Genomic DNA, 27,547 nt, shown 5'->3' on the forward strand with positions numbered 1-27,547 from the left:
ACATTGCTACAGGCATGTCAAGGAAAGAAACAAAAAAAAAAAGCGTAAGGAAACACTAAGTCCACTAAGTACAACACAATTTCTGGCCTAAAGGTCTTTAGGCCTTCTAAAAGCAATTTTTGACTGCACATCCTATAGGGACACACCACAGGCAGGAGATCAGGCTGACCTATAGCTCATTTTTACCTTTCGACTTGTGTTTGCATTTATGAGGTTTTTTGCCTGATGGAAGTAGAGTTGAATTAAAAATAAATATATATATATATACAGACAAAAAAAAAAAAAAGAACCTTTTAAATTATTAATTTTCTCCCTCCCTCAAGTAAGAAAAAGAAACAAGTATAAAAATTTGCAAATACGAATGTCTTTCTAGTTGTTAAGAAGTATCAAGACATGAAAGAAAGACAAGATGACAAAATGATGTCTATAAGTCATTGTTAAGCATTGTATCACTGGTATTTGGAAATAGCAGAAATAATTACGATGAAATATTTACTGGCTTTTTGGGTTCAACCCTAGGTTTCACAGGAATATAAAAAAAATGATACTTTTAAAATTAAGATTAATGATCTCATTTGAAGCACTACATTCTAGCATTATAATATTAATAGCAGAAATGTAACATCTCATTGCAGTAAAACCAAAAAGCTTAGGAATTCCAAAATACTCACTTGGTCCTGATTTAGTTAAATGAAAAGCTTGGGAAGCTCAATATTCCACAAGATCAGAGATTAATGACTTAACTAGCTATGGCAACAGTCAAGGAACAAGTTTTGGTTGCTGCTCTTTATAAAAAAATTACAAAATCCCCAAAGCCATCTGATTCACATATGCTAAGACTCAGGATTAAATTTGGCAATTTCTCATCACCTGCAGAGGCAGTTAATCACATACTTTTAGCTAAACTCAATTACTGTTGATGTCAGAACTTACGTCTCCTCCTGTGTAGGAATGCATTTTTAGCAAAGTATACGGGAAAACCTTAGTGAGGGCATTTGGGTACAAATACATCTGAGTTTCTAGAAGAGGCTTAACATAAATTTCAAACCAGGCTATCTTCCTCACTCCATTCTCGTTCACTCAAAGCCTGTAACATTTCCTCACTTGCTGCCCACCTCTTCTGCCAACACTAAAACATAATGTTAAGTGTTTTTTTACATGACAGAAGAAATAAATATAGGAACATTAACCTTTTTAGAAGAGACAACCAGCAACAAAAAACGCACTGTGGCTGTGCTGGAACATTTCACTGATGTGTCTGCTTGCATGTGGGACAAAACTACACCTGTTGTCTGGAGAACTGGATTCCTCCCACAGTAACTATCCTAAAGAGATATTCAAGAGCAGGCAGTAATGTTTCTGAATCAGACTGCAAGAGCAACATATCTGGCATTCACGGTCTGTATGCACTTTGGTTCTTTCTATGTGTGAGCTAGAGAATACAGAAATCACATTTTTCTGCTCAGTACTTTAAAAAGGCCATGCCTTGGGCTGGGGTATCCCCATGTCTGTTACAATAGCAACCAGTTATATACAGCCACAAAATACACATGGTTAAGAAACAATTCTTCAATTTTTTTTAGCAAGTTGCTCCATTGGCTGTTGAAAATATATTAAAAGCCAAAAGCACACAAATGTCACATACTAGCTAGTCCTTGTCACATTATTCACTCAGCCTGTGCAGAATGAACTCCCACAAACACTCCTCAGGCAACACTTTATTTCCACTGTGTTTTGCACAGAAGTGATTTCTTTTTAAGAAAAGTTGTGACAAAACCCATCAGTGAATAGGGTTAAATACTGACACCTGGTGAAGCCACTAGAAAGGTGACACACCTCTGTGAACACACAAGTTAAAACCAGAGGAATATTGGGAAAAATTCTCTTCTGGGATGAAAACAGGTAACAAGCGGGCCCGGCTCCCTCGTTACCGTGGGATCCTGGCTGGATGGCCCCTGCCGAGAGACCCGGCCCCTTCCCGGGGGAGCCTGCAGGGCCCTGGGTTCAGGGCAGGGAGGAGAGAGGCCGGTCCCAGCCGGATCGGGCCCAGCCGCTGTTAACATCTTGCCGCTAAGCTGCGTCCCCATGGCCCCCCGGGAGACGGGCAGGGCTGGGCTGGGCTGGGGCTATGGAGGTTACCAGGTGGGGTGGGGGGGCGGGAGCCCCCCCGAGTGGCTTTTGAAGAAGCCTTTACTATAAACAGCTCCAGCCCCTCCCAGCGCGGCTTTTGAAGAATTTTTTACTATAAACAGCTCCAGCTGCTGCCGCCCAGGCACCTTGCTGAGGGAGGAGCCAGCCGTGCCAGAGATCACTGAGCTGGGACAAGGGCGGCCCCGCAGCTGAGAACTGAATGCAGCCAGAACCCCGGAGATCCTGGCCCAGCCCCAGCACGGCCTGATTTTACCATCATGACCCTCTGCAGACCTGGGAGAGATACAAACTCTTTCCTTGACACATGAAACTTGCAAAGCACTAATCTTTCTCTTAAGTGAGAGAAAACGATAGAGTGAAAACATGTGGAAAGACACTACAAAGATACCAAAGTCAGTGAAGGAGGAGTTTAGTCTTAGACGGAAAGAGAATGAAAAGATGCCTTGGTTTTAGGCTGAAATTCTTTTGTGAAACCATGGTAATGGACTGTTACATGCTAGAATATCCCTTTTAAGTCATGGAAAATATGTATGGGGAGATGAAAAGAGCATTCAGATTGCAGATATAAGCAAAGGCATTTATGGTGGACTAAGTAAATACTGAAATTGCTGTGATTTTATGAGAAGCTTGAACAGAGAGAGAAATAAGATCAAGATCTGGCCCTGGAAAGAGAAAGGATTTCTGTTCCTAGAGATGAAGAAACCCTTTGCCTTTTAACTGTTCATGTTTAAAATGGTACCACATGAGTTTACAAGGGCCATAAGGCAGCTGTGGGAAGGTTGCATGATATGGGAGAGACTTCACAGCTGCAGATTCCCAGGAAGCTGCTTTTGTGTGAATTTAAAGTCACAAGAGAATTGCTCTTTCTTGTGGGAAGGTTTCCATAGCAGACAAAAAGAGACTTCTCTCTTTACAAGAACTGATGAAAGACTACTTTATAGGTGATAAACTGACCTAAGGTTCCAAGTTTTGTCTCTGTACGTTGTCAGTAAGAAAGAAAATAAGCTGTTGGGGGAGAGGGGAGTGTTTTTAAAGGTTTATTCTGATTTTTTTTTTTTTCCTCTCTCTGGTACTTTTGTTAATAAACCTCTCTTTACACTCTTTTAAGTCTTGAGCCTGCTTTGCTTTTCTCCTAATCCTATCTCACAGCAGAAAAAGAATAAGTAATTCTAGTGAGCACTCAAACCACTATGCCAATTGGTGTGCTGGCCGGGAAACAGAAATAGGCAAACTTGAAACCATTACACGAATTGGTGTTTCTGCCCGGTTTCGACCTGAAACCATCACACACTGTTACCTGACACTAAGCTTGCATAGGTATCTGATGGAGGAAAACAGCTCATTCTTGCTTAAATTAACACCTTCTCATTGAGAATTTAACTAAGGCAAGTAAATCAGCACAAGACCATATGGAGTTTTTCATCCAATGTTTACACGAAAAGGATGAAGTAAGATGACTTTTTTATTCCTTCCTCATTTTCTAGATCAAATTACCACAGGTATTCTTTTGAAGCAAAGACTTCATTAAGAGTTAAAGTGAGTTCTAGGACTTTCTGCCTCACTTCCATTCTTTAAGGAAAAAAAATCTTAAAAGGACAAATAGTTGAAAGTTCTTAGCAATAATACAGTAGCTAATGAGAAAAAAAACCCAACCAAACAAACAAAAAAAAAAACAAAAAAAAAAAGCCAAAAAAACCAAACCCAAAAACCTTTGAGTAGACAAAATAATCTGATTAGGTTTTGTTGCCAAGCAGTAACATTACATTTCTGTGGCACGCAACACATTAGGAAAACATTTTTAATAACTGGTACCAAGTGTTGTTGCTACTAATCACTACTTACCTGTTACCTGGGGCACATATGGAACTGACAATCTTTCCACATTGTATCCACTGCCTCCTAATGATTCTGCAATCTTGTTCGTCAGGAAAAATAAATCTTTTTCATCCTTCTCTAAGGATTTTGGAAGACTGTCAAAATATATATTTGAAGTTATTTCTACCAATAGATATTTGGTGGTTAAGTAAAATATTTTTCTAATGCCTGTGAGCAACCAAGAAGCGTCAGTGGTAATGATTTGATGGAAATACAGCTTGGTCATTTTTTTAGGAATGAATACACACCATTGAAAACCACTGCAGTATTTTAGATTACTTTAACACTTCTTGTTTATCTGATGTATGTCTTATTCTGCTACATCTTGAGAGAATATGATCTCTGTTAAATAAATCAACCTGCACAGCAACGGAATTACTAATTATTATTAATTAATTGTAATATTTGTTATTTGCCAGCAGTGTACCCCTGTGGCAAAAAAAACTGAGGGTATGCTGGGCTGCATCAGGAGGAGCACATCAGGGGGTTGAGGGAGGAGGAGATCCTTGCCCTTTATTCAGCTCTGGTAAGGCCACACCTGGAGTGCTGAGTCAGGAGCTGGGCTAGCCAGGACATGCAGGGAGCCCACCACAGGGTCACTAAGGTGGATTATGGGGCTGGAGCATCTCTTCAGTGAAGACTGAGAGAGCTGGGCCAGTTCAGCATGGGGAGGAGAAGGTGGATCTCAACAGTGTGTACAGCTCCCTTAAGGGTGGGAGGGTGGAAAGGCCTCAGAAGTAGGCATCTCTCAGTGCTGCTTTGTGACAGAACCAGAGGAAATGGGCACAAACTGAAACACAGAAGGTTCTGTTTGAACATCAGGAACCACTTTTTTGTGCAAAGGTGAAGTTGACCAACCACTGGGGCAGGTTACCCAGAGAGGTTGCGGAGTCTCCATCCTTTGAGATATTCCAAATCATCTGGATGTGGTCAGGTACAGCCTCTTCTAGGTGACCCTGCTTAAGCAGGGGTCTTGGACCAGATGACCTGAGATCCCTTCTAGCCTCACTCATTCTGTGATTCAGGGAAAATTTATTTTGCTGTGTTAGCACACTGAGCATCTCATTGAGCATAAATGCCTCTGACTACAACAAAAAAGTCTGAAACCCACTTTTTTCCCCTGTAAGAGTACATGCTTTTAATGCTTGAGTTTCTCCTGCCTATCCAGAACACCACAAAATCTCTGATTTTTTTTTCACATATGGAACATTTTTTAATGATGTATGATTTTAATGATTAGTGGATTTCACTGTCCACTAATTCCCATTTTGTGTCCACTTACTCGCATTTGTCTTTGAAAATTGTTTCTGGTAGAAAATAAGCTGCTTCCACACTTCTGGTTTCAATGACCTGAAAAAAAACCAACCCAAGTCAAATAGTACAAATGGAGTAGTTCCATAGTTGTTTTCTTCAATACCTAACCTTCGCTAACATCCACCTCAACACAACTGAGACATTTGTGATTTTTTTTAACCAGGGAAGGAGACTGTGGCTCTCACCCTTTAGACTAAAAATCTGGCTCTCATGGTCTTGTGCACGTCAATACTGTTTTGTCAACCACAGCAGGGCCGTAAAGTCCTATACCAGATGGAGACTTGGCCCTTTATATAAGCAAAATAAAAATGCTATACCTTGAGAGATATTTTGTTTATAATTTTGAGTCAGTAAATAATGCCATGAGAGACTGAAGATCGAGAAAAATGTCAGTAGACACAAATATGGGAGATCAACACCACAAGCAAGTACCTGACACAAGTTATTTACTGATTTTACTGTAGACTGTGTATTGTTCTAAATGACCTGAATTATTTAACCATATGTTACCTTGCTGACATGCTGACAAAAGGCAGGAACTGCAATCATCTGACTCAGGAAGTTTAGATATGCTGCAACCAATGCCATGACACCACAACGATTAAACATTGGCAGATTATCCTCGTTGATGATGGCAATGTCCTGAAATATAAAAAGAAGCATTAAGTTTTCCAAAGTTAGCAGGCTGTCCTGAATATATGGAAGTCAAAATTCTCATTGGTAACACTATCTGACAAATGATGTTTATTTGCTATTATTTAGCATTTGATATCTCTCATCTTAAAAGTCTAATCTTTAAGCTCACTCCTGAAGTAGGAATTTACTGATCTGAAGCTTAAAAGATTCAACCATTATGAAGAGAAATAAATTTACTCAACTCAGAATTCTGTTTCTCAGACACGAAGTAGAGTCAATGACTGGAAGTCTCTTGTCCTGACCACCTGCTGATCGTAACATTTTCTCAGGAAAATTAGAAACAGCAGTTTGATAGTAAAGATCACCAGTGTGAATCAGATACAGCACAACAGAGGGAATTATTTAATGCATATTAACACTTCTTTGTTTATTCAGACTGCATTATTTTTGCTCTAGTAAAACTCCTAATGTAATTTCTATCAAGTAAGGATTTGGTTCAATGACGTATTTTAAAATAAAGGATGCACACTGCATTTCAGATGCTTTATAAATGTAGCTGTATATTTGGGAATAAGGTTAATGACAGAGTGAACTGGGAATACCGGGCCTGATTTAATCAAACTTCCAGGGCATGTGTTAGCACTACTTTATTTTGGATTTAAACACAGATAAACTTAGTAAGTTATCCAGTTTTTCTGAGGACTGTATGCAAGTATGAGTTAATATTTGAACCTGTTAAGGAAATGTTAAGGAATAAAGCCTAAGACACTGACAGAATTTTACTCTAAGATAAGATTAAATAGCCTGGTTTAGTAACAATTCCCAACCAATCAATTATACAAAGTATTAGAATACAGAATATTATATAGAGAATATATTTTTCATCCTGGGTGCACACAGGTCCATACATTTTATACAGAATGCAACATCATGGGTTGAGAGAACACTTTGTGTAGAGGGCAGTTTCCCCAGGGAAGAAGAGAACCCTGGAAAAATGCCTTGGGAAATCCCATCAAAAATGCCATAAGCAAGAAGCTCATTCACATGCTCTCTGTGCAAATTGCTACTAGAAAGTTTTTGGTTCTCTGTCTTATCATATGTTGGTTTTTGGTGCAAGAATTTTAATATTCTCAATCGTTGTTCCCCACTGGACCCTCCCCTCAGACCCCACTTTAACTCCCCACCCACACCGGGGTGTGTAAGTACCTCTGTCAGACCCTAGACTCTGCCTTTTGCCCCTTGTTACTGCCTTGGTCTAGTTTGTTCCACTACAGTGGATGCCTTATTGTTTGTTATTTTTAGTATTATTAAATTGCTTTTCGGACAACTGGATCAAAGCTGATTTTCTCTCCATCAAGTCGTCATGAGGCTGAGTCCCAAGGAAACTCAAAAGGGGTGTGATTGTCTGGACCCAGATTCCCAGGGAGTTTCAATCTTGTCTATCTGCTACTGAGTATCAGTGATATTAAGAAACGTTTCAACAAATTTCTACATCTGCTGTTTTTCCTGAACAGTGCGTACTGTGGAAGTTTGATACAAAACTGATTAGATGAAGTTTCCCCATTAGTAAGTGGTACATACAAGGTGCACTTCCTTAGTGACCGATCAAGTTCAGACAGAATGATGAGATTTCCAATTTGAAGATCAATATCCAACCCCCCCAACTTTCTCCAATTACACATATAAACTATCAGTCAATGAACCCAACCCATACCTGCAAGGCAATAGCTAATCGAATGAGGTCAATAACCACTTCTTCATTAGCCAGTTCAATTGTGGTAAGAGCGAGAGATGTAAACAGGAGTTCAAAATTTTTTTGGACATTGTCTTCTTCTTTGCAGCCTAAGTAGATGTGTCTGTACAACTGCTGACCATGCTATAGAAGACATAAAAGGGAAAATGGGTATAAAATAATAAAATAATTTAGGTTAGAAAGGATATTTGAAGGTCTTCTAGTCCAACTCTCTACTCCAAACAGGGTCAACTTTGACGTCAGATCAATTGAGATAGAGAATTAAAAAAAATAAAAAGGATAAAATACACATGTACACATACATACACAAACAAGGACATGATTAATCAAGTAGACCTCAAGTTTCTAACAACAGCTTCTTTATAAACACTGTACTGTTCTATTTTAGGCACAAATGTACAGCTAGAGAAGATGATACAGAGAATTACATGATTACTGTCCAGTATCAGATGTTGAAATTCATTTCCTGTTGAAATATTGGATAAAAAAAAATTGCCCATTTAAGAAAAGGAGAAACCAAAAAGTAAACCTGAGATATTCTCAAGAACATTTGAGTAACTGATAAGCTCCAAGTGTTACCCTTGTGAAGACATCAAATTTGTTCATTAAGCAACTCTCCTCAAACAGCAAACCAAGAAAAAATTCTGCTAGAAGGTGTTTCAGAAGGTGAGCAGGGATCTTTTACTGACATGTGCAGGGAGGCTGCAGCTCTAGTGAAGAGCACAGGTCATCTAATGAAAGACTCTACTTCAAAAGTGACTTTCTTCTCCTAGTAACACTGTACCTAACCAAATCTCTGTAAAGAAACTATTACCTCAACACAAAAGAATGGCAACACAAGAAACACAGAATAAGCAGCAGGCGTTGTATGGAACACAGAGCTCAGTACCATCCCAGCATTCTTAATCTGTGGGGGATGCACAAGTCTGTGTCAGCTGATACAATTAATTTTCAAGATCGAAAGACTAACTCTAGATGTATTAATTCAGCTCTAGAAGCAGAAAGAAAAGTGATTTTCAACCTATCTTTTTCGAACAGGGCATATTCACTTAAGAAATAATGATGACATTGTTGATCTTTTCATTACTTCTACAATCAAAGGTTGTTCAAATACATATTGTATTTAGAAAAGAGGGAAACAGAGCTATTAGCAAAGCACAGAAGTTACTAGAAAATAAAGGTTAGCTGTTTAAAGACCCAGTATATTTGGAAAAATAAAAGTAATGAAATTTTTTATCCCAGTGATAAAGAATTGCACTCAAATAGGAAAATAAATTATTATGTGAATTTTCTCAACATGTATCTTTCTAGAAGACTAAAAAATGCAAGAAGTTAAATATTTCCCTTCAAAGAAAGGATAGATATAAACTGAGAAAGTGATCTGAGATGAAGAGTTTTGTGCCTATGTTTAGTTCCATTCCATCTGGGTACAATACACAATTGCCTCAGGATCCCCAAGTAACATCAAACAAGCCTAAATGGTTGTCCAGATATTAATGAAATTCTGGAGATGCCTCATCCCTTTCCTTTCATAATGCAGAGCATCTGGGAAGAACAGGCTGCTAACATGCACATCGACACCAGGTGAATAACATTATACTTATGATTTGCACCTGAAAGAGTATCACATAGATCATCATTGACTTACTTCATTTCCCAGGGTTAATATACTTTTTAGAAGCCTGTATGATCTTTTCTTGACCTGTGAAGAATCTCTTTTCCTCTTCTGCCCTTTTTTTTCAGATTTTTAATATTAACAATTCAAATATTTAGTTTGACAGCTACAATTTTCATCTAGCAAAATACATCTTATCCAAACTGCTTTAAATCATAGATATTAAATTAATAAACTAAATTTTAATTCACCACTTATAAGACACATTACTAATAATTGCCAATGTTGGAGAATTTTTTAAATTGTATTATTGCAGTTGCACATGTATAAAAGAATATTAACTGGACTAACTTAGCAAGAACAATTATCTTGCAATATTACATGAATGCTGTACAACTCTAGTTTGCATGTAATTACATATGCAGTATTTTGGCCCACTTCACTATTTTCTGGTTTTTGTTTACATACCAACACAGATAAACCAGAGTCAGGAATGACACAGAGCACAGTAACAGTTTTATGCATTTTTCCCACATAAAACCCAAGGTGTCTACTGCAGGCACTTTCACTCCATGTAAGTATTATCTAAAAAAATCTGTTTTTCTTTAGAACCATACGTACTGAGAAGTCATATATATGTATACCTGCTACAAAGGTATATGCATACCTGGTACAAAGTCCTGTGAAAACAATCTTTTAAGAAGATACCTGTTTTGTACAAAGTTAACTTTCTTAGACATCTTTATCTAAAACATAAGACAGAAGTCCCTGTACCACAACTATAGAAAGATTTCTAAATAGAAAATTATCTAAAAATACAGCAAAATAAAAGCCAAACAAGTGAAAAACTTCTACTGAGCAAAAATAAAATGCTGCACAGGGATCTAACAACAGGGAGATCTTTTCAGAATCATGGTTTTGACATATGCTATTCTAATTTCATGCATATAAAGGTTTTAACTGAAGACATAAATTAAAATTCTATTGCATGGAATAATTTATCAAGTATCTAGAGCACCTCAATATTGAAATCACTTTACAATAATTTGAAACTGATCTTTGTGACTTGTTGCAAAACCACAGCTGTAAAGGGAAAGCAAAACCACTGGTTCGGTTACTTCTAGATAGAAAAGTGATGTTTCATTATTACCTTTTTCATGAAGCTCACGTCTTGCCTTGAAATCTTGTCTCGTTTTATCTTTAGATCAGAAACATCTGGTATTATTCTACAAATGAAAGAAATGTGTTCTTTTAGCAAGAAAAAAAAAAAAGTTGGAAATTAAGATAATGTGGAATACAGGAACTATTCAAACAGATCTTGACCCAATTCCCATTTTAATTATATCCATGTTTAACAAGGATATTCAAATTTCAGTTGAAGAGGGAGAACCAGAAAGAGAATTATGACAATCATGTATTTTTTTTATCTAGATAAAATAAAAAATTAAAATAAAATTCTGTCTTCTACACAGCTAAACTATGGTATTTGTAATGGTTTTTTAAGGTACTGTGCTCTGAGGCTTACCTGCAAAACACTTGCCATAAATAAATGATACCGAGCACTGTGCCTTTACCAAAACAGCACATTAATAATTCATATTAGCAAAAACATTTAAAAATAAACAGTGCTTGTCATTCAGATAATGAACTGGAATTTCAAGTAGGCAATAAATAAAAAGCACTACCTTATCCCTCTCAGTTTGGCTCTGTTGTCATGTCGATCAATGAGGTTGTGCAGGATTTCCAGGACAAGCTGCCTTAGCTCAGAGTCTTCCATGAGTGAAGGAGACAGCAATGGATCCAGAAAGGGGGCAGGAAGTGCATTACTTATTGTTGTGCCTTTGTATCCTGAAGTCACCTGCTCATTGTTGGAAATAAAATTAATGTGTCATTACTGCATTATAAAATTAACTGCAGCAGACACTCACTTTTTAGTGGATTTGCTTTGGCATCTGCAAGGTAGATTCAAATTGAAGTAATTGCATTAATTTTGAAAATTCCTCACCTAAGTATGAATTTGGAAGGACTTTAGCACACATTTTCAAATCAAGTCCCTCACGTTAAAAGGATTTTTCAGGCACACCCCAAATCAAAAAAATTAAGGTATGATTTATGATTTTTTTTTTAATATAGCCTATGAAAAGCTGCAGGGTATAAATTGAAGATGATAGATGATAGTTGATAATTAAAATAGAGATTTTTCCATTTCAGGTTATGAGCTCTTCACATATGGTAGAGTAAGCTCATGTGAAATAAAAAATGAGAAATCGGAGCCTATATGTACACTTTAAAGATCTATGGATACTACTTTATTGCAAAACATGAAGTAAGCAAATATCACTTTCTCAGAAATCTGGTACCATAGTGTTATTTTAAATATTAATATTACATCTGATGTGTCTCATTCAATTACTTTTAATCAAAGCAAACTCTGGAGGTACACAAAGAATAAAACCTTCTACCTAACTACTAATTAAAATTTTAATTAGCTGAACATCTACAGTAGTCAGAAATATTTAAAATTTACCATCCCTTAAAATGGTGGTTACCAGAATACTACAATCTCAAAATATATTATTAAGTATATATAACCTGTCAAGGATGAGGGGAGCAAAACTATTCCAAATTTAATTATAATAAATGCAACAGTATTTTCATCTAAGACTTACATAATAATTGTATCTTCTTAATGTATATTCCACACCCTTACAGCTTTTACATGTGAACTAATCTCTTGGTTTTGTTTTTCTTGGTTTCCTTTTTGTACTTACATACTAAACTGTCTTCATCTCAACCCTCTTTTCTCACTGGTACTATCCTGGTTTGTTGGAATGCTAGAAATTTAGATTTAAGATTTTAGTATACAGCAATACATGTGAGTTAAGATGGGGGAATTTGGGTGTTGCCACAGTCCTTCACCACCTTCTTCCTTCTTCATGGGTTTAGGTAGTTTTCTGTAACTGGGTGAAAAAGGTCCACATTGCAGGCCTTGGGTGGTCATTATTGGGTCAAACTATAAATAATACGGGTGTCACCTTGGTATTGGGTAATTATCACTTAAGTAACCTTGGAAAGAGTTAGAAGCACTCCATTTTACCTTGTTTTTCTAGCTTGCTAGTTAAGCTCATGGCTCATAAGTCTGTAAATACTGTAAATAGATAAGATATAACAGATGTCCTGCTCCAAACTCAAATCTACGTTTCCTGTGTCTTTCCCCCTGACCTTGGCAGAGATAAAGAAACCAGAACTGTAACATTGGTTCTCTCCCCATCCCCTTGGGGCAGAGTGAGTGAGTGAGTGACTGGGTGGTCCCTGGTGCCTCTGGGTTAAACCACAACACTGAGCGAGCACGGTGCCCACAGTTCAACTGAGGGGTTCACAGGATGTGGCTGACAGGAGCACCAGGGAACAGGAAATATCTGATCAATCATTCTGAAAATGGAAAATGACTGATATTACAAGCAGCAAGACTGCAAATCTAAGTGCACACTTTCAATGAAGTGCCAGATTTCAACTGCCTATACAGCATTAACTTGTCTGCCTGTGTATGCATGACAACAGACTAATTATGTTATGAAATATTATTCTTTTGTAAAGAATACATGATGTACAATGCTGGATTTTTTCTACAATATTTATCAATGACTAATTTATTAAGCATCAGAAAAATTACTTTCACACCCTTGTGCGACTGGGATGTGTGATGGGATTTTACTTCCATATTCTAAGAGATGCAAACCAAAATTCAGTGTCGAAAATGTTAAATCCTTTCCACATGTACACTCTGACTCCCTTAAAGCATACCTACAGGCTATGTAGCACTCAAAATCATTAGAACAATTATTACTTGTTTTAATGGAATTTTAATACTCGTGAAGTGAATATTGCCAGTAACAGTTTAGACATACCTGAGTCTGTTTTTAATGAAGACAATGTGCAAAATGACCACCTGAGGGCCTTCCGAACAAGTTTTCTATCCGTAAGTTGCAACTCTGAATGCCCAGCTCTTTTGCAAACCAGAGTCTAAGATAATCTATCTGTCTGTCTAACACCATACATGAGTTTCATGTCAAAGCAGGGATAGAAACTCATTTTCCAGGAGGACATTCTTCTGCTTTAGTTTGTGAAATCATTTCCCTATTTGAGTCACTAAACAGTTCTCAGCTTCTGCAACAAAACAGGCCAGGATTCTAGTGGCAAGAACCTCCTTTACTACCCACTTTCTGATTTTTACCATCTGGGTCTATTTCCAGAAATACTCTTTGAAGATTTACAGTCAAAAAATGTATTTGTGATAAAAGATTAAATCACACCTTACAAGAAACTTGGGAAACATTAGGAAGGGAAGAACAACCGTGTCTGAGGTATCCATTCCTGTGGTTTTAAAAATACTGGCCATTCTACTAAATACCACTTTCCCAGGCTCAGAGATAAAAGTGATTTCACTTTGATGCTGTCAGTATTGCTGGCAGAACTCAACCTACTCTAGGATGTTCTTTTGGATCTGCAGACCCAATTATAACTGACATTCACTGAAGTGCTCTAAGAGGTGGAGGTGTATTTCTTGTGCTGTTTGTAATGCAAGTTGGAAAAATGCTCTCACAATATTACACAATAGAATTACAGGTCTATGCTATATGAATGTATATTTACTTTCATAATCCAGGGTTGTTATACTGTACTTTTATATATAAATACATACATAAAGTAAAATGCTGTGTATTTATAACACAGTATACTGATCACAGTAGGCTTACCATAAGTAAAGATCTCAATAACATGATTTGAATCCTCCTGGTTCCCAAATCTCTACAATTGGGAAGAAAAATTGCAAATTAGGTTTTCTTGCATATCTTTGAAATATTACTCTACACTTGACGTTATTCTCATTTTTGACAAGTGAATACAACAGTCTTGAAATGGATGCTGGATGATCACAGATAAAGGAAAGTATCTCCAATGAAGCGGCAATAACAAAATGTTTTTGAAAGACACATTTACAGAAAGGCTTAAAAACTGGAGCATATGCAGTTGAAGAAAAAATTAAATTGTGTATGTGAAGCAGATATAAATCTTTATGTTTTCCTCAGAAATCTCTAAAATGCTCGGCCATCACGAGCTCGAGGTAATTTTCACAAGCATCAGTACTGAAAATTTCTTCTGGATTAAAATGCAATTGAGTCTTTTAAGAAATGTGGGCATTTCTTCTCTAAGTCAGACCCCAAAACTTTGAGACTGGAAAAAAGTTCTTGGCAAAATCAGTAAGAAAAACTGAAAGACTCCTCAGCTTTCATATCACAGAAAGGTACATGAAACACTACTTGACCTGTTTTTGATCTGTTTTCATTCCCTTCCTGCAGGTACTAAAAGTAGCCAAATAGTTAAAGTTATACAGTCACTATTCTTGCAAGATATTAGGAGATAAAAGTGCACTTGGAATAAATTGCTCCATTCAAAGAGATCCTTTAAGGAAAGTAAAAAAGGTACAAGCCGTTTTGTCCATTAAATAGTATAAAGGAAGATCAATCCTCTTCACCAAAGTTGGTGTCTAGGTAATAGTGAAAACTTGCTCCTTAATGGGCTACAATCCTGCCTGTTTGTATCATTCAAATGTTTTGGGTAGCTGAAACTAAAATTCTAAGTAATGCAAGACTTTATCAGCAATGAGAAAGCCTCCTTTGCTCAGAGTGACATATGCACATCATACTCACACACTGCTCAAGCACGTGTTTACACAGAATCTCATAAATAGAAAACTATAGAGTTAAAAAACAAACCACCACCCTCAACTGTTAATCCAAGCAGAGAAATTCATATGGATTCATTCTTGAAATACCTCCATAACAAGTGACAACTGCCTGGCACAGATTTGTATCTTCCATGGAATAGCATCCCATGCTGCAGGGATACTGTATGAAAAGCTATCAAGAGCTGGAGAATGACAATGACTTCCTATTTAATCTAGTAGGGGATCACTTATGTGGTGCAAAGTGTCTGCACATCTGGAAAGAACAGCTGCAGCCTTTTCAGTGTCTTTTAAACAAAATTATTCCTGTTACAGGGAAAAGTATGCAGTGCAGGGTGACTTTTAAATTGTGGGTTTTTTAAGTCTGCCCACTTATAGCTTTTTCTTATTTCAAAATACATAGGGAAAATCCAAAATTCACTGGAATTTCTGCAGTTATTTCTTAATCTGAAGTCTACTTGTACAGAATTAAAAACAAACAAACAAACAAATTTAAAGATAGCTTGTAAATTATGCACATATTTGAAAAAATGTATTTATAATTGAATTCCTCTCCTTCTCAAAACTCACATATAAAAAGTTATGGAATTAACAACCATAAAGTACACAGCTTCAGAAAAAATTGTACAGATGCAGAGAGAAAGAATGTTTTCGTGAAAAATAAACTGCCTTCCAATCAGGTAATTTTTATCAGTAACATAATGGTCTGTAGGTTGATTTCATATTGCTGACACTGAGCTTGCTTTAGTTTGGCATAGTATTTAATACAGACCCAAAGGAGTCAGAGTTTGCATTTCACTTTTTTTTAATGTTTTTCACTTCTTAATTTATCAGGATTCTAAAATCTAGATTTTTAATTTGAAATTTAAAAATGTAGGATATACAAACCCAAGGTTACTGGGATCCAACGATTTTGAAGTTGTCCCCAAAACAGGTACTTTGCTCATAATGAACATCATAATCTCTGATCTCTGGTAATCTGGGAGATTGCTTCCAAAAAATCCTAAAAAAGAATGAAAACACAGAAGAAAAAGTGATATAGGGAAATTCTCTTTGTAACAGAACCTTTAAAATAGAAGAAATATATTAACAGGTCAAAATAGATGAAGAATAACTGTATGGCTTGTTTTAGGGCATAATCTCGTATTTGTTTTTGCTGATTGATTTTGGCGAGTCTTTTTCATGATACTCACTTTTATCTTTGAATATTAAAACCTTCTAATTTTACCCTCCTCTAAATATACAATTTAAAAATTAAATACCTGGAGTTTATTAACTTGTGCCTAGTGAGGAATTGGAAGTGTTTCTCATGGCACACAGTATTGTTACTTTTGCCTGTTAAGTCCCCAATACATATTACAAGTGAGGGGACAGAAACCCCAGAGACATACAAGTATTTTATGACTGTTACTGTTCTTGGGGAGTGATGAGGTGAGCAGCTTCTGTGCCAGCACCATGGGAAGACAAGCACTCCAGCCCAGTGTACAGGGAGGGTTCCTGAACCAGGGGAACCTCACGGCAGCAGAAAGAGCCACAATGGCTGAGGGAACCTGGGTGGGGCCAGGAGAAATGTCAGGCACACACACACACACCTCCCCTGCCTTAGAAGTATCTCTTAGGGAATGCTAGCATCCGTTGGCAGGAAGGGCACTGCAGCTCCACCAGCTCGACCAGGGAAAAATGGTTTCCACTGGAAGAAGACCCTGTCCTCTCCCAGCTCTGCACCCACCACAACTGAAGCAGCTGCCCAGAGACAGCTCCAATGGGAACAGCTGCAGGCTGCGCCCTGCTCTGACAGCAGCACAGGCACAGAGGTGGGCACAGCTGTGGCAGTACACCCAGAGAACTGAGACAACACTGTTATTCCCAACATTCCCCATGGAAAGAGATCAGGGGTTAATGCAAGACCAGTGTGAATCAAGTGTGCCCTGGCAGCCAAAAGAGCCAACTGTGCCCTGTGGTGCACCAAGCACAGCATCACCAGCTGGCTGAGGATGTGACTGTTCCACCTGCACTGCACTGCTGCAGCCCCTCCTCAAGTCTGTGCTTTGGGCGCCTCAATCTAAGGACATCAAACACCTTCAAGGGGAGCAGTAAAACAGGAGGTGCTGATCTCTCTCTGATGACCAGTGACAAGATGTGAGGAAATGGGATAGAATTGCAGCAGGGGAAGTTCAGATGGGACATTAGGAAAAGGTTCTTCACTGAAAGGAAGGTTGGCCACTAAGATCAGGTTCCCACAAGTGAACCCAGCATAAGGCTGAAAGAGCTCAAGCAGTATCTGGACAATGCTCCCAGGCACATGGTTTAGTTGAAGCAGTCCTGGGAAGAGCAGAGAGTTGGACTCAATGATCCTTATGTGTCCCTTCGAACTCCAGATATTCTATTTTATTACTGTGCAATAGTATATAAGGTTAACTTCAGCAGAAAGAAGCTTCACTTTAAAAGGTTGGTTTGTGGGGTTCCTGGGATGTTTTTTTTTTTGTTTTTTTTTTTGGGGGGGGGGGGGGGGGGGGAGGGAGGTTAACAGTTTACCTTGGCAGCTTTACTGAAGTGATGAGAAATTATCTACTACATACTTGTTACTGCTCTAGAAGGCTCCAAGGCAAGCGAAGGTACAGATCAGTGAAGAACACTTAAGCTACATCCCCCATGTTCTTTAGGAAAAGGAATACATATCATAAATGCAACCCAATATATACCATCACTATCATAAAGGGAAAATCTGAGAAAGGAAGCGACACTGTTAAGAAAACAATTTCCAGTGCTGCGCATTGAAGTACTTCAGTTAAGTCATGGTAGCACAACTGGCCATTAGGTGTCATTGTTGCTACTATGTCTAACATTCATTTCTATCAATTTTAAAGTAGTACCTACTAAAACACGTATTACTGTAAATGACTGTTTGCAGTGATTTTCATAAAAGGACTATTTGAAGTTCTGTACCAAAGGTAGAGATTTTTGCATTTCAAGGGCCACATAATAAAATAATTTAAATTAATTTTAAGTCCACCAGCATTTTTAATTTTCATAAGCTTCCTGGCTATGTGCTCGGTAAACATTTGAAAGAAAAACCTTTCAGAAATCAAACATATAAAGCAAGACTGAGAATGCGAGGCAAACACAATCAGAGAAAACACATTTGGTAGCAGTTCTTCATGATTCAAGCTGGTCCAATATCATCTCATTGGGGAAGAGGGAAAAGGGGGGTAATTTTAGGTGAGCCTGTGTCAGTTGTATTACTCACCAATTGTTTGAATAATTGCATTCTGGACAATCCTCTCATCACTCTCCTTGGAGCTCGTGCTTAACGTGCCACTTCCTGCTGAACTGCGTCTGTCACCCAGCTCAAAGTCAACGCTGATGCGCAGGTGCTTCAACAAGGTATTAAAAACCTCCAGAACTGTTGGGCCTGGAAACAACAAGTAACAGTGATAGCACCTGTCAAGGGGGAGATATCTGATGAAAATTAAAACTGGGCTCCTCAATCCATTTTCAAAAGTAATGAGAGTAGGGTGATGAAGAGAACCAAGTGAAATGTAGTGTTTGAGGCATCACGACTAGAGATAAACTTTTGAGGTGTGCCTACACCTTGATATTTCAGAAATTAACTTGGAGTCAGGAAATACAATCAGATATATATGCATAATCCATTATGATCCATTACTGGGCCTGGCCAGGATGGAGGTAATCTGATTTTCCCTGTGCATGGAACTTTTGCTTCACCCATCAGTTTCCATCAAACTGTCTTTATCTTGATCCATGAAACTTCTCATCTTCTTTCTACATTGTCCCTGTCCTGTGGAAAAGGTGAATGAAAATGGGCCCAGAGTCAACTCACCACGCACGTGTCAGATACAAAGTAGGAGTGGTTGCTGAAATTAAGCATCAATAATGGATTAAACTGCAGGTACTTGCCCCTGAACTTCAATTATTTCAAAACCTGCTACTAAAATCCAGTTCTATACATTAGATCAAATAATGAGCTCTTTTCATCATATGGCAAAAGATTTCACAAGTCTGTGCATGCAAGTGGGTCTCATATAAAGAGGAAGGACAGGTTCAGTGTCAAGCTAATGAAGCAAAACAGTATTTCAGCAGGACACCAAAGAACATCAGGAACAGAACACTAGACTGGACATCTCTTCATAGCTCCTCTTATTTCATGGAACTATCCTAATTTTAAATGACATATTTCACCTCATTTCAGCTACTTCACAGACAATAAGGTAAAATTTCTCAAAGGTCATTCTACTCCTGCAATACTCAGGTCACAGCTGTATCAGAAAGCGACAGTGCTCTTGACATTTTGCAGTGACACAAAATTCTCTCAGACTTAATGATTTCTTTCCAAACAGGAAAACCTGCCTTTCACAATTTTTTTCACTCATTTTTTCAATGCAAAGGAAAAGGAGTCAAAAACCAAGTACATATGCTTGGAGTAACTGTAAACCACGTAAGATTTCAAGCATTTAATCAGCACAAAGGAAAAAGAAAATAATGCACAAAACTTTCTCAAAATGTTTTCAATCAGTCTGAAACCAAAGTGAAAGTAAGCACCACTTTGCAAATTTATCCTTTGTCCTGATGCCTTTAATTTAATACAATTTACCTATTGATCCTTTAGCTGCTATTGCAACTGCTTCCAGAAGAACCTGAATAATGCCAGCACGAACTCGTGGTGAATCCCTCTTGCGGACATCAAGGTGTCCCAGGATTTCTTGTATTACATGATGGGAATATTGTGCCTGTTAAAAAAATAGACAGAAAACCTTCATCTGTGACTTGAACAAGAAGAAACTCATACATCACTCAGCTATGGTCATAACTATGTTCCCATTCTACAATATTTTCATTCAGAAATTTATCAAAACTACAATCAATTCATGACTAAATATGGATTCAAAAAACTGCCATGAGAGATGAAGCTATACAGGTTCATTCAGCCAGCCCAGTGTACAGAAGCTTAGGGTTTTAAAGTATCCAGGAACATCTACAAGCACAGATGAAGGATGAAGTGGTCCTTCACTCAGCTAACTGCAGTTCAAAGAATTCAGCACTGTTGATGTAAATGCTGAGAAAACTCAGCTTTCTCCCACAAACTGGAAATTTTACACTTTTATTTTCTGGGCATCTGTGTTTGATGGAATCAAAGAATAATACCTTGATGTTTACAACAGACAATCACAGAATCATAGAATGGTTTAAGTTGTGAGACACCTTAAAGACCATTTCATTCCAAGCCCCCTGCCATGGGCAGGGACACCTTCCAGTAGACCAGGTAGCTCAGAGCCCTGTTCAACCTGGCCAGGGATGAACACTTCCAGGGATGGGGCAGCCACAGCTTCCGTGTACATCCTGTCGCAGAGCTTCACTACTCTTCTGGTAAAAAATTCATCCTAATATCCAATCTCTATCTTCCCCCCTTCAGCTTAAGGCCACAATACAGGTTGTCCACTATTAAAAATCCTCAACACAACGGCTGCATGTGAAGTTGGTTTCTTGGGTTGGAAAAGCAGCACAGCTGTATTAGCACACAGAAATAACCAACCTGAGAGATTTCCTTGTCAAGCACAGTGTCACACCAGCATGGTTACCCTGCTCCTTGTTCTGGAGAAGGATCACCCCACTACCTTCCCTTGGATCTTTTGGATTCTTTGACTTCATCTACTGTCTGCCATTAACATAGTGAGATGAGCATTGAAACCTCTCTCATGTATTTGAAACATGTATGCAAGGAAAAAAAATCCAGGAGAAAATCCTACCTGTATAGAATACATGATGATTTTAAAGCAGGAAACAGCAAATTCATTAGGCTCCCATAGTCTGTGATGGTCTAAATGCCTGTAAGCAAAAATTAAGACATAATGAAATAATTACACTCTGCAGATATAATAAATGGTATCTTAAGAATTTTATCAAAATTCCCCTCAAAGGGATTATTTACTTACATAAAACTTCTACACCATGACTTAGGAACTAGGTGAGAAATTCAGAACTTCACAAAAGCATTTATTTTCTAGGTTTAGGATGTGATCACAAAACATTTGGCAGAACAGAAATTCCTGTTCCAGAAATTTAAGGAACCTAGTTACACCAAACATATATAGTTAAGAATATACTGTTTCCACACAGAGTGCTGTAACATTAGATTTATATGAAAGGGATCTGCTGAAGGTTGTAACACCTTGAAAATTTCTACTCTACAGAAGATAAGTAAGTTGTTTTGAATTACAAGCTGCAAAATAACTAGGGCTGAATGCTCCATCCAGAATAGAAACTCTAAGAAATTTTTTTGCTTTCATGCTGGTTTCATAGATAAAATATATGGAAAACAAAAAAGAGCTGCTCTTCGTGTGTATATGCCTTTATCCTCCGAAGCATTTCAACACTTACTGCAAGAAATATCAAATCAAAATCCAATTAATAAATGCATCAGTTTCTATTTAAATGGAATAGGAACCACAAATGAAAAAAAAAAAGTATCAGTTTCAAGTAAATACAAAGAATTCTGAAAGCTATGAAAGAGGTCTGAGTCCCTGAAAAAGCATGAAAAAAACCCCCATGTTTTTTCAGTCCAGAAGATTGAAGAAGAGGTAATTTTAGGTGCAATTTATCGGTATGATTTAGGTTTTAAAAAAATCAAAACAAATCCACAAACAAATTCGCCAATGAAAGCCAACATGCCAAGCCAACAAAAAAACTTTGTAACAGAAACGGAATTTGTGTTCTTAAACAGGTCTCTCGGCTACAGAATCATTACTGCTCTCCCTTTTCTCAAAGAACTTAGGAAACATACGAAGTTGCTTGAAACAGCAAACTCAAAAGCCCTGGAGGTGAAAGAAGTCAGCACTATGAACACAGGAGGAATGGCTGGATGCTGTAACTTACTCTGCCAAGAACCTGGAGATCTCAATTCCCTCACTGGGCAGCTGCTCCCAGCCCAGTCACCCATGCACACAGACCTCCTTCAAGGCCGATTAAACCAGATGACACAAAGCATCTCCTGTGCCCTACATTATCTTGCAGTCCATTGCAGAGATTAAAAAAAAGTTCTGCCATTTTGACACATCACATACCTTTAACAGAAATCCCTAGAGGAAAGAATTTCAGGAATTTTAAAGGTATTTGCCTGCCAATATAACAGCAGATTTGCATTACTAAATATCCAACTTGAATATCTGTTGGGGACAGCTGCCTATCTTGTACACAGGTGTATTCAATCCTCCCTTGGGACAGAAAACCAAACAAAATTACTTCTTTAAATCCTCCAAGGTTTTGTGGCTCATAATGTATTTATTAATGTCTTCTTCCTCTCTTAATATCATTCCAGTACAGTCCATCATATCTTGTACACGATAGCTTATTTTAGCTGATGTATTTTTTTTGTCTCATCAAATGGAAAATCATACTCTCCACTATCCTCTCCTGATTGGAACTGAACCTTTAATCTTTCAGGGCTGCATGTGTTCTCTGTTATCCTTGACAGTTTCTATTTATCTGCCCCAAAGACCCATTCAGGCAGATTATGCTCAACTGCATCCCACATCATGTTAACAAAAAACAAACCAAAACAAAAACAAACAAAACCCCAACAAGAACAACACAATAAAAAGGAACCAACTAAACAAAAAATTCCTCACTAAACAAGACATACAGTTTGATTTTGCCAGAAAGGCCAAGTATTAGCTGCTTCAGGTAGATGAACTGCTGGGAAGACAGCTGGGGGAAGATGACAGACTCGGTTAAAGCTTTGTGTAACAGCTCAATGGGCAACATACTTTGTGTACTGGAATTTTCCTCCTAAGGACAGCAGGATTAGATTCCTGTAGGTGATGTATTTTACTGATCATAACAAGTGTATTCAATGTAGTTTTGTTTTTGCAAAAAGACAGGAAAGAGTATTTTTAGTATGGTGCATTTACTTCAGTTAAAATCAAGCTGCACCTTAACTCCTCTCTTTTTTTTTTTTTTTTTTCAAATTACATTTCTTCCAATAAGATTATCTAATAAAGATTGCAAAACATTCTATTGCTGGATTAACAAATGCCAAACTTTGTCTTCCATTGAGATCTGCTGCATATATGTAGCAAATGTGCACAATTAGGTCCCTCAATTTCAAAAGCACAGCAAAAGCAATAATGCAGGTTTCTGGGGAGAAAGCCACAAATGATCCCTGAAGTCTTTCTCAGTACTACACATACAAGTAATCCTTTAAGTAACAGACGACTAATTGATACCAAGGATCAGAAAGCATAACTGAGGCATGCATGTATGGGAATACATAAAATATTCTGCTCATACATCATGTTTGCTGAAAGAATATTGAACACCAGTCTGTTAATATTCCAAACCCCTGCACAAGTGATGTGGTAACTGACAAGAATGGAAATGCAGTTGTTACACTTGGGAAGCTTCACCAGATTTCTGGATCTCTCTGAATCTGTCTAATCTATTCACCATTGCAAATCCATGCTAAGTATGTGTCAATAGCTTCTGACTGTTGACACAATATATTTTTTTTTATATAATGTTCATGTAACATTTTTTCACTTTCATTAAGCAATTAGTGAGATTGATCTGTAAGATTTCATCACAAATTATTACTTGAGAGTTTCTAGCTACTGCATGTAGACACTTGTAACCATGGAGATTTTCTGCCTAAGGCAAGGAAAATTAATGTCAATCCAAACCTATACCAGGAAACTGACTTCAGATTTCTACTATCTTCATTATCTTTAAACCCCTCAATCACTGAATAAACCCTGCCTCATGATGCAAGCAGCACTGCTCTCTCAGATTTGCAAAGAAGTGGCAGCATGTTGCCTGATATTGCAGTGCCACACGAAGCAAGCCTTCAGGTGGGGAACTGAACCTGCACCTTCATGTTAGCATTGTAACAAAAGGCCTTATCTATATTTCCAGAGTTTCTTTAAAAGTTGTGAAATAACTGAATATGGTTCAAAGAAACTGTTTTCCAATCAGAAGTTAAGTCAGGTTTTTCAATCCGAGAAAGTGCAATAGACTATCTCAAACTTTCATTCTAACTGTTCTGTCATTCACAAAGTGAAGCTGATTAGATAGAGTACTCCCATTTTGTTTAGGAAAAACAGCTTGAAATTGCATTTTCTGCATCTCTTGTTCTTCAAAAATACTAAACCTTCACAGCAGTCATTTCTAAAAAGACAAAATTTGGCAATTTGTCCTCAAAGTGGAACAAAAAAATGGTGACAGCAAAGACTCTATTCATAGAGGAGATAACCTTCTGAGTAACTAGTCATTATCTACTCATTTTGGTGCATAAATGCAGCATGTGGCAAGCTGAGGTGCACACAAAGTCAAGTGGCTCCTTACAGTCATAGCATGAAAGAAATGAAAATAGGCTGGAAATAATACTTTAGAGACATAGGCTTTAGATTAGCCACAGGAAAAGCAGCTATGACGCCTTCTCAAACCCCAAACCAAGCACTACCTCTAGTCTGTGGTATCAGGAATTATTCATAGGAAACTTCCCAGGTACTAAAATGATTCAAAAGACTGAAATCACTGCAAATGATGACAAAGTTTAGAAATAAACCCAGAGAAAGAATTGAGACGTGGTAAGAAAGCAGCTGCAGTATAATACCAAGTAGTCCATCCAAACTGTTTAGTACCTAGGTGTTCACTGTGATCACAGGTATTTTGGAGGAATGCAAGTTTTACATCTAGGAAAGAATGAATGTTTTTTAATAAAACATTCAACTTTGCAACAGAAACTCCTATCAGGTTGGTATAACAGACACAGAAAATAAGGGAATGGTACAGTTCTTTGTAGTCAATGCTTTCTCAGGATAAATAAGGAGTTACAAAAGTTTTCTGCCTTCAACAGCAATTCTATCTTTGTAATTTCTGTTCTTAACATTAGTAACTTGAAAAATGGCTTTTGGTAGCCTGAAGATCTTTCAGCGTAAAAACAAAATACTTAAGCTAGGTGGGAAAAACTAGGCCATCTGAGAGAAAGTAATCCTGTACCTGGGATATACTCCGAAAAACCTACAAGAAGAAGTAAGCAGGTCTCCTCATGACCAGGAAAAGCCAGGGTTTGAACGTGGTATCACTGAGTGTTAATATATTATACCTGATGAGGTATAAGTTGTACTGTGTGTTTTTGTGCATAATGTGCATACTGTGTGCATATCTGTCACTCACTCCTAAATGAGCTGTTAAAGATATTCCTCAAAGAATACTGAAACAGGTCCTGGAAGAAAATGGCAGGAAAATATAAATTGTAACTTTATGGGGCACAGTATTTCTTTGTGCTACTTGTATTTTACGTGGTTTGTCCCTCCACTAATTGTAACACTCATTTATGGGACATTAATAGCTTGGATGAAGTTTCACATTGAAAAAAAAAAGGCCAGCTGAAGCAAGAACAATAACTTACTGTGTTTCACTTCCAAAAATCAGTAAAGCAGCACATGCATTCCTCCAAAACTGCCTTCAAGTTTACAGACAGGTAGCAAAGAGGAGAGATTAAAAGGGGGCAATTTTTTTAAGAAATGTGAATGGAAATCTTTGAGCTGAAAAGTAGGAAGAAATTTAATGCAAAAGAATTGAGGATGAAACAAAGAAAATCTCTTAAGATCTTCCATGGTTTTTCAACTTACGCAAAAACTGGTCTGACAGCATTATTCATATTTCCATAGGTTGCTCGTCCCAGTAGTTCCCTGAAACAATTCTCAGCCAGCACAGAAGGATTTTCTTCTTTCACTCCTGCTGCAGGAGAGGATGGGGGGCCTATTCTGCTGAAATAAGACAAAATGTATTGATTTTATCATTGACTAACATTCACTTTTTCTTTACTGTGTCCACCCTTGGATTAAAACACTCATGAGTCACACTCTTGAACTAGGCAAGAACTGTATTTCAAACATGCATCAAAACAGAATTCTGAATAAACTATTTTATTTCCTTACAGCAGGACCATAGATCATCATCTGTTCACTCAGTACTGACCACTGAATTAGTAAATATTTATATGGGAAACACAAAAGCTGCTAATATTCAGTTAACTTGTTACCGAACACATTTCGACAAAACACTATGTGTTGCTAATAATGAATGAAGGCTGTGAAACCACTAAAAAAATTTAGACATAATCTTAGTAATATTGTTCAGTAATGGTCTCATTCACCTGCCTTCTACTGAGTCCTTACTGTGTGGGTGATCATTAAATGAAACTCCAGTACTTTTGCACAAACAGATGGCTTGTGAGTTGAAAAAAAATGTCTGAGTGAACTAATCAGAACACTATCACCCGCACAGTTACCTCTAAATAGGTAGTGCAGAAGTTGGTCACCTTCTACCTGAGTGTCCTTCACCATTACTATGGACAGGGCACTGCTGAGCCCTGGTTATGAGCACTGTGATGAGCACAAGTTTCAAAAAGAAAGCAAACAGCTCCCCCTGGGTACCTCCACTACTTACCAAGAGTCACTGGAACTACAGTAGGCAACCTTTTTTTTCCTCTCACAAAACACATAATAGGAACTTAAATGAGGATTCATTCACTTACATTAACATTATGCATCTTTAATTTTAGACTGCAGAAACCAATATCCGAAAGCCTTAAACATCATTTCAGTTCTGCAGTACAAGCTTGTGTGTTAAATACGTTTGAAAGTGTCAACCAAGAGCATTCAGTTTAGTTAAGCATCATAAAAGCTTTAGATAGCTTCACAGAAAGTTTGAAATAACACTAAATTGAAATAACACTAGTCAAGTGAGCATGTTAACATCATAGCTGTAAAATATCTTTTAACGGCAAAAGACTTTCTAGTGTTTCAATACTACTGCAATCTAAAACTGGCCATATGAAAATCCTGTTGCCTCTGGGAACATCAGTGTTTCAGGAGTAACCACAACTAGCTTGTCAGATTTTAACAACAGAAGAGCCTAAGGAACCCTGTTAGATAAGGAGAAATAGTTTTACAAATGTAGCATGATTAGAATTTTAAAAGGTATGACAATTTATATATAAACCACCATGAGTACCACAAAACTCCAGCTTTATCCAACTGCTGTGTCACCCAACCTCCCCTTTTTTTTTCCTTCCCCTGCACTGCCTGGACTCTGAGCTAGGGAGATGGGCACCCTTCTCAGCACAGAGAAGGTACAAGAGATAGTGTAGGACTGTCATTTCCATTGCTGTTTTGACAGATTCCCTAAAATACAACATCATTGCAAAGGTGGGTGCGTGGGGAGGAAAGAAGATAACAGGCTGCATAGCATTCAGAGCTAAGTCTGTCTGAAAGAATACCGGCTAAAATGAAGCAAAATAAGTTATGTTTTAAGCACTTGTATATGCAAACCTACAGAAGCTGACTTCTCAGCACTGCTTGGGAGTCTTTTTTTAGATGAATCTTCCTAGTATAAAATGTTACTCTTTGACTGCATCAGAATGCCTAAAATTATGTTG

At 37.6% G+C, this 27,547-nt stretch overlaps 1 protein-coding gene across 6 annotated transcripts in view; it reads right to left on the reverse strand.

The window, feature by feature from the left end:
- EFR3A (EFR3 homolog A) overlaps positions 1-27,547 on the reverse strand; it is a 79,204-nt gene that overhangs the window by 11,637 nt on the left and 40,020 nt on the right. For 5 of the 6 annotated variants that reach the window (XM_066175856.1, XM_066175846.1, XM_066175828.1 and 2 more), the window contains 12 exons: positions 25,737-25,874; positions 20,856-20,934; positions 19,703-19,838; positions 18,338-18,502; positions 15,979-16,093; positions 14,102-14,153; positions 11,030-11,202; positions 10,495-10,570; positions 7,691-7,852; positions 5,851-5,982; positions 5,309-5,376; positions 3,994-4,121 (listed from right to left, as the gene is read on the reverse strand). In XM_066175856.1, the coding sequence (XP_066031953.1) occupies positions 3,994-4,121; positions 5,309-5,376; positions 5,851-5,982; positions 7,691-7,852; positions 10,495-10,570; positions 11,030-11,202; positions 14,102-14,153; positions 15,979-16,093; positions 18,338-18,502; positions 19,703-19,838; positions 20,856-20,934; positions 25,737-25,874 (1,424 nt within the window). The remainder of the gene's footprint in view (positions 1-3,993; positions 4,122-5,308; positions 5,377-5,850; positions 5,983-7,690; positions 7,853-10,494; positions 10,571-11,029; positions 11,203-14,101; positions 14,154-15,978; positions 16,094-18,337; positions 18,503-19,702; positions 19,839-20,855; positions 20,935-25,736; positions 25,875-27,547) is intronic. The other variant, XM_066175837.1, reaches the window with a different exon arrangement.

This window comes from Chamaea fasciata, unplaced genomic scaffold, assembly GCF_029207755.1.
Source record: "Chamaea fasciata isolate MVZ Bird 193981 ecotype frontalis unplaced genomic scaffold, bChaFas1.0.hap1 SCAF_1, whole genome shotgun sequence".
Taxonomy (NCBI): Eukaryota; Metazoa; Chordata; class Aves; order Passeriformes; family Sylviidae; genus Chamaea; species Chamaea fasciata.